This window comes from Elephantulus edwardii, unplaced genomic scaffold (genome assembly GCF_000299155.1).
Source record: "Elephantulus edwardii isolate Elephantulus edwardi_28Jun2011 unplaced genomic scaffold, EleEdw1.0 scaffold00024, whole genome shotgun sequence".
NCBI lineage: Eukaryota > Metazoa > Chordata > Mammalia > Macroscelidea > Macroscelididae > Elephantulus > Elephantulus edwardii.
The window spans coordinates 3,397,599-3,405,945 of record NW_006399774.1 but is presented as its reverse complement, the minus strand read 5'-3'; the positions used below and the strand labels follow the sequence as shown (position 1 = coordinate 3,405,945).

At 42.1% G+C, this 8,347-nt stretch overlaps 1 protein-coding gene across 1 annotated transcript in view; it reads left to right on the top strand.

The window, feature by feature from the left end:
- The window catches only part of SYNE1 (spectrin repeat containing, nuclear envelope 1), a 644,155-nt gene that overhangs the window by 414,989 nt on the left and 220,819 nt on the right, over nucleotides 1–8,347 (top strand). Inside the window, exons 96-98 of the mRNA XM_006882743.1 lie at nucleotides 2,870–3,001; nucleotides 4,728–4,834; nucleotides 7,814–7,970. Coding sequence (XP_006882805.1) covers nucleotides 2,870–3,001; nucleotides 4,728–4,834; nucleotides 7,814–7,970 — 396 coding nt within the window. The remainder of the gene's footprint in view (nucleotides 1–2,869; nucleotides 3,002–4,727; nucleotides 4,835–7,813; nucleotides 7,971–8,347) is intronic.

The following is an 8,347-nucleotide window of genomic DNA, read 5'->3' as shown; positions in this document are numbered from 1 at the left end:
GGTTCGAATCCACCAGATGCTCTGCCGGGAAAAGGAGGGACAATCTCCTCCTGTACCAGTCAGATCTGATTTGACGGTACAATTAAAAAAAAAAAATGTTCAGCCTTCTGGGGAAAGAGTCGGCACTTCCTTAGAAAGTTGAGAATGGAATTGTCATCTGATCCAGCAATCCCACTGCTAAGTATATATATCGCATGAAACTAAAGCGATGAGGCAAACTAACTTATAGACACTTGTATTTCCTGCATCATTATTTACAAATGGTGAAGAGTTGAAATCGACCCAAGTGTTCCTCAGTGGATGAAGCACTAAAAAACCCTTGGTACATTCATACAATGGAATATATATCACAAAAGTAGTTCATAAAGTTGTGAAATACCACACAACATGGGTAGATCTAGAACAAATTATGCTGAGCAGTAAAAGCCAAAGAGGACAGTGATAGTGTAAGAACTCTAACCCCCCCCCATTAATTTTAATGAAAGTTTACAGAGACTTTGGATTTCTATTCATTCGTTGTTGCACTTCCCCCCTGCCCACCCCTCCCCTCCAGTTCACTTTTGTCTTTGAAAAGAAAAGAAACATTCTTTCATAGACCATATGAAAACTTTTGGAAAGGTTTATTTACCCATAGACAGAAGCCATCTTGGAGGGTTAACAGGGATGGGGGGGAGGGAGGAGAGAGGAATACAAATTAATAAACATTGGGCATTGGGCGAAGGAAACGCCAAAGGGTGGATAAAGTTTTGTAATTAATTGGGTACATTAAGTCAGTGGCAACTAATCTAATAAAAACCGCAAATCTATGACTAAGTGAATAAAAACCCAATATGGTTTGCAAACATTTATTCAGATATTTAAAAAAAAAATACAGCCATAGACTATCACAGGGATGGCCTGTGTCCTATAGGGCAGTGTTGACTCAGGATTGACTTGAGGGCATTGAATTTGGTTTAGGTAATGACAATGACCTTCATCTTCCTCCTTTAGCTCTGTTTGATCGAGAGCAGCAGTAGCAGAAGGAATGACAGTGGCTGGGCCCCCCCAGAAGTAATCATCTAAATGGGGGAGGTTGTAATGCCAACATTGTATTTTCAGAGATTGATCACTTTTCAAGAGAGGCATACTTGACCTTATGTGTTCCTAAAATGCTAACCATGTGTGCCTACAATGTTACGATTTCTCCCAAAATGTTCTAACTTTAATAACTCACACTCAACTCGTTGTCATCTAGTCGGGACAATTCATAGCTGACCCTCCATTCCTTTTCTGTGGGTATAAATCACACAGGAGGACGGTTCATCTTTCTCCTGAAGAACGGCTCTGAACTTGAACCAGCAGAAAGCTCCCGCTTTTCGGTTAGCAATGCAATTCCCAGTGGACAGTACCATACTTTTAGAAAACAAAATGATGCAAAACACCAACACACCAAACACAAACATATTTTAAAAAGAAATTATTTGAGCAGAGTGTATTAACTCTGTTTAGAGGCATCTCCAGCCGTAAGCATATTAACATATTAACAGCAGACTAGAATAATAAAAATCTAAAAATACCATTGGATCAATTCAGTGACTGGGGTAATGTGGGTAAGTGTGTCAGAGACAACAAGTTTGGCACACAGTAGAGCAGGGTTTAGGGCTCTTGTACATATGACTCGACAACAACAGCAACCATTGGATGGGCACTGAAGGTTTTTGAAGCCATCTGCCATGGGAGACACTTGATGATGCAGTGATTAGAGTGCTGAGATGCTTACTGGAAGGTTACAGGTTCAAGCTCAACAAAGGTCTCTCTGAAGAAAGGCCTGGTGACGTGAAACACCAGCATTGAAAATCCTGAGGGGTGCAGTTCTAATGTGAACACAGAGGACCCCTCCTTGGAGCCAGCTGACTGACTTGTCTGGCAGGAAGCAGCCTGACTCTTTAAGTGCCTTGGGGAGTTCGTTTTCTGGTCTTGGCCAATGGCCTGTGGCCTATGAATCAGTTCTAGGGGCTGCAGAGAAGGTGGACAGAAGATGCACTATCCTCGCTGGGACTCCTTACCACTAGACTGTAGTCATATTTTCTTCCTTAGTGATAAAATAAATAAAATTTCAGCTCTAATTGAATCCCAGGGAGGATAATGTCTCCAGAGCTGTCTGTGTCTTGCTTCTCAGAGCCACTAAACTGCCTTTGGTCCGAGCCCTTTAGAAAAAGCTCTGCAAACCCACAGTCAGAACAGGATGATGATGTTGTGGACTTGGAACCGACACATAGCTGACCCTCCACTGGATTTTCAGAGGCTGCAAATCACATCGGAGGAGATTGTTGATCTTTATCTTGAGGATGATCAAAAAGCAGCGGGAGGATTTGAACCACCTGTCTTAAGATTGGCAGTGTAACTCCCTACCAGTGATCCAGAGCTCTGGAACAAGGTAGAGACACGGATGTGGAGTAGGGCTTTCACCAGAGAAACACAGTAAATCATGAAAAGCCATGATCATTTTAGGGGGAAACAATGACCTTTGCATGATTTTAAAAAGAAAAAAGAAACTCATGAAAGATCTAGAATTATATACTTGTGAGGGGAAACTCAGAATAGTATTTGATGACTATACTGTTAGAAGATGTAGCTTCTAAATGGAAGCTTTTCCATCTGAAATGTTTCTGTATATCATTCATCTGTTTGATGGTCCCCAAATACAGATTCCATAGATTCAGTAGGTTTGTGTTACTACTTTGTGGGTTTTTTTTTAAAATGAGGTTTCCTGTCCAAAGGCTCCCCTTTGGTGCCCTGACACAGACCACATCAAGGCAATGTGGTGGTCTTTGGGCCAAGGGTTTCCTGTGATGAGCGTGACCTTTGATTCTGGCCTCATTAAAAGCAGGGGACACCCCAAGAGAAGGAGGAGAGCGACGCTGACCCAGCGGCCACCCAGAGCCCAGGCGTCCAGGAGTGGCTGCCTCACGCCCGCACCACGCGCAGCCACCAGCGCCAGAGCAGTCTCCAGCAGCAAAAGGTAAAGGCTTCCACCCCTCGAAAGCGCCAGGCTAAGGAAGGCTCACGTTTAGGTTATACATAGTTTAGTTCAATTATAATCTGTCTGACCACGGCTACCTGTTTTATTTCCATTTGCATCTCCCTCCCTCAGACTCCTTGCTGTGAAGTCAGAACCAACTCATAGCTGCTGCTGTTGTGAACCATGGAGTCAGGACCAACCCATAGCTGAGCCTGCAGTGGGTTTTCAGAGGCAGTTAATCACAGAAGGAGACTGTTCATCCTTCTCCCAAAAGGCATCTGGTGGATTTGAACCGCATGCCATTTGGGTTTACAGCGCAGTTTCTTAGCACTCAGTCCTCAGAGCTCCCCAGCTCATACATAGTTCATCCGCCAGCAGCTTTTCCAAGGCTGTAGATTTCATTAGAGGAGATTGCCCATCTTTCCCTCACAGAGCAACTGATGGATTTGAAACCACAGGCCTTTGGGTTGGCACTGCAATTCCTTACCCACCAGGCTACCCTGTTGTTATGTTATAAGTTGTGGTGTTGCTGAGTACCTATCACACAGGAGGAAATTGCTCATCCTTGCCTTGTGGGGCAGCGGGTGGATTCAAACCGCATGCCTTTGGGATTGCAGTGCAGTTTCTAACCACCAGGCCATCAGAGTGCTCCGTTAGAAGTAGTTAACTCAATTATAATCTGTTTGCTCATAGATAACTAGTTTATTTGTCATGTATCCCTAGTTCATTGTAAGAAAGCTTTCCTGACTGGACCAATGGTGTCCTGGTGATGCAATGCTGAAAGTATCAGTTTCTCTAATGAAAAGTTTGAGGTTGGAAGCACCAGTCACTCCATGTCATGGGAGAGTGCTATGGCAGTCCCTTCTGGACAGATGGCACCCTTAGAAGCCGGACAGGTCGGTGGACTCTGTCGTGCGGGTCTGTTCTTTCCTGGAGGTCCCTGTGAATCACAATGGACTTGACAGCAGTGAGCATGCTTTAATGGGGCTAGACTGATTTAGAAAGGAAGCCTCTGAGCATAGATCTCCACTGTGCAGGTTTAAAAAGAGCCATGAATGTTTTACTATAGCAAAATATCCCTGACACACATCATACTCAAATAATTTAGAAACAAGATCTGAGAATTGTTAAAAGACTGAGCATATAGTTTTGGGTTTATTTAGTTGGTTTTTTTTTTAAAAAAATCACTAGCCCCCCCCCCCCTTTAAAGAATATAATTGTCACAGAAGTAGAGTCGGAAATTGTTACTTAAGATTTAATTAATGAGTTTTCCTTGATAGTTTGACTTTCACATGTAGGAAATATAAAAATATTCCTCAAGGAATAAAGTCATCAACAATCAATACTGAGAAGTAAAATTTAGTCCTTAAGCAAAAAATTCAAGGGAACTTCTTGTTCTCCCTAGAATCTCTCCCTGTTAAAACCAGAGGATCTTAATACAGAAAAGTGAAATTGTGTTTTGCACCACTTGAGGGCAACATTGTCCTGCAATATGCTCTTTATTCCCCTTAGCCAAGAGAGTTTACAGAGACTGCCTTTGTGAAAAAGCTAGAGTGAGTTGTCGGCCATGTGGGAGAGAATTTGCCCAAACACACCATTGATGCAGTGGGCAACTTTGCAGTCCAACTTCCAAAGGCCTCTGGGAATATCCTAGACGTGGAATCGAGATGGCAGGTAACATCCTAACGTGACAGAGATGCCTGTGTTTGCTCTTTCTCTGGTGCAGGAGTTAGAACAGGAACTGGAAGAGCAGAAGAATCTTCTCAGATCGGTGGCCAGCCGCGGGGAGGAAATTCTCACCCAGCACTCGGCTGCAGAGGCCCCAGGCACTGGGTAGGTTTGCAAACAATTGAATGTTTTCTTTTCTTTTTTGTGCTTCTCAGACATTTAAAGTCATGTAAGCATCTCATTAAAATACAAAATACAATCCTTTTCTCAATCTGGGATCTTAAATTTGCTTATGTTGTGACAATTTTGTGTACATAGAGTGCTTCTAACTATTGGCTATCTGACTGGTTGATTCCATTATTCTCAGAAAATGGTCATGAGTAACATTTCTAAATCAAATAAGCAATGTATCGTAGACTTGATCAGTGCTGCTACACTTAAGTTAATTGATCTGACTGATTCACTTCTTGCTTTTCATCTTTTTTTTTTTTTAACTATTTTTGTGTGTGTGCCATCAAATCAGATCTGACTGGTACAGGAGGAGATTGCCCCTCCTTTTCCAGCAGAGCATCTGGTGAATTTGAACTGGCTTTTCTTTTTCTAACATCATTCTGAAAGTCAATCTACATGTCCACCCTTTTCTTAATGATCTACCTCTTTAAATCCCACATATAAAATCATTCACTGTGAATTCCAGTTTAAAGTAAAACATTTGGAAATCGTATACACATAAAGGAAAGTCTGGGAGCCTAGTGGGTAAGGAATTGCACCACCAACCCAAGGTTTCCAAGTTCAAGTCCAACAGCGATTGTGAGGGAGAAAGACGGGGAAACTCCCCTGAGATTATTAGCCTCTGAAAATCTGCTGGAGGGTCAGCTATGAGTTGGTTTCGACTAAGCAGTACACAATAACAGCAACATATTCCTATAAAGAACTTCAAAAAGCAAAATGAAAGAATTCATTGGATTATTAGAATATATGTTAGATTTTATTAGAATACATATAGAAAGATATTTTGGAGAAAGAAAGAATAAAGTATTGGTAAATATATGTCAATGTAGGAGAAGAGGGAGGAATACTTTCTTTGCAGTCAGAAATTTCATTCAGAGAACTTTTTACTTTGTAATGTCGGCATCAGAAACATAAAAGTGGGTCACAGTTTCTCCTGTTCATCATGTTTGGCAGTGTTGGCAAGGCCAGGGGTGTGTGTGTTTGGAACAGACCCACACTAAGCTCCGTTCTTTTCCCTCCTGATTCTAATTAGAAGTCTGCTTCACTTTGCATCTTGTGTTTCCAGTTCCTCGAAGATGCGTACTTACTCATCCGGTCTAGTTTTCTGACTGTTTCCATCAAGGGCTGTGTTGGTAATCACCAACAAATGTTTCTTTCTATGTGAACATCTATTCTTGAATTTTTTAAAATAGTGACCTCACACTGTATTTGTCCTTTTGTTGTTGTTGTTATGTGCCATCGACTCGTTTGCGACTCATAGCGACCCTATGTACAACAGCCCTAAACCCTGCTCTATTCTGTGCCAATCGCACTGTCTCTGACACTCCCATCCTGATTACCCCAATCCACCTCATAGAGGGTCTTCCCCTCCTGCGCTGTCCCTCCACCTTACCAAGCATGATGTCTCTCTCCAAGGACCTGTCTCTCTTTACAACATGTCCAAAGCATGTCAGACGAAGCCCCAGAATCCTTGCCTCCAAGGAGTAACCTGCTTTAACCCTCTCCAGGATGAATCTGTTTGTTTTCTTGGCAGTCCAGGATACATTCAATACTTTTCTCCAGCACCACAGCTCAAAGGCATCAATTCTCCTCCTGTCTTCCCTAGTAATTGTCCAACTCTCTAATGCATAACAAGTGATTGCAAAAACCATGGCCTGTATCAGGCACACTTTAGTCTCCAGAGAGACACCGTTGCTCTTGAGTCCTTTAGAGAGGTCCCTAACAGCAGACTTTCCCATCGCAATACGTTTTTTTGATTTCCTGGCTGCTGGTGCCAAGAGTGTTGACCATGGAGCCAAGCAAACTGAAGCTGTGAACAATCTCAATCTCTTCACCATCCATCCTGATGCTACCAATTGGTCCAGTGGTGAGAATGGATTTCTTTTGTTCAGCATGATGTCCACTGGATTCATCCATGCTGGGAAGTGTTTTATTAACTAATCAGTATTTTTTATCATTGTATACGGTTCAATTGTATGTACCAACATTTGTTTATCCACTTCTCAGGTGATGGACACTTTGGTTGGATATTTCTTTTTTAAAAGAAAAAAATGCTTGGATGCATTATCTAAAATAGTCTAAAGTGGAAGCAGCCCAAATACCCATTCACAGATGAATGTATAAACACAATGTTGTCTATACATACAATGGCATCTGGCTTGCCTTAGAAGCTGTGCTCTCAAATTTGTGTCATGCTTCTGCCTGTCTTGATTGATACTACAGCCTTTCTTTCACTTCTGCGTCTGTCTGGTTATTTCATCACCCAGAACCCGTGTGTGTGTGTGTGTGTGTGTGTGTGTGTGTGTGTTGTGTCTCAACTCATGGTAAAAACTGTTAGTGAAGTGCTGCATGCATGTCTGCATTGTGTTGTATTATGTTTAAAAGGTGGCAGTGAGGTGAGCTGGATAGAAATTTGTGGTCACTTTGTCATCACGCACTGGTCTGTCATCATCCTGGATATTTTTCAGCCTCTTAAAAAAGTTTAAGGGTGATCTCTGGGGACCTAGTGGCAAGTACCTGCACTGCAATCCCAGAGGTGAGCAGTTCTAATCCACCAGATGCTCTGCTGGAGAAGGAGGGACACTCTCCTCCTGTACCAGTCCGATTCAATTTGACAGTACACACACATACACACAAACATTTTTTTTAAAAAGCTTAAGCACTTTTTGCCTCTATTTAATACTGCACCATTATCAGTGTATTTGAGAAATTATCAATGTGCTGCGAATAGTGTAACAATAGTGGGAAAGAGACTATTTTACTTATTTTGCATATTTACTTATTTTGAGATTCATCTCAAGAGATCTATTTTTTTAAATGTATGCTAATGACTAAAGTCCTATATATACAGTAATCTCTCGATCTTGTTACTTTGCTCAGATTGTGAATTCAGATTCTTTATTGCTTTGCTAGTGAGAAACCTGATGTGTTATTGCCAGAGCCGGGGCTGGAGGGGGAGAAGTCATACACTGAAGACCAGATGAGAATCAAGTGGGAAAGTCTGCATCAGGAGTTCAGCGCCAAGCAGAGGCTCCTGCAGAATGCTCTGGAACAAGAGCAAGACCAAGTGGTATCGAACTGTGTGCTTTTCTACATTGACAACTATACAAAGATGTGCAGTCTCCCCCCCCCCCACACACACACACTCTCTCTCTAATAATCTCTATTTTTAGTATAAATTCGGAAATAAGTAAAGAAACTCACATTATTGATTCACATTTAACAGTTACCAAAATTACACACAATTGTGTGTGAAAATGTATTTGATTTGGAGATACGATTCCAATAGCCCGGCCCCATGCGTTCAGCTTGGGGCTCCCTTTTGTGTTCAATTGACCTTTTTGCTTTTGAGCCCTTTGCTTCAACATCATTGGTCACTTGTACAGAGGGAGCTCCCCTTTGCTTCAACATCATTGGTCACTTGTACAGAGGGAGCTCCCCTTTGCT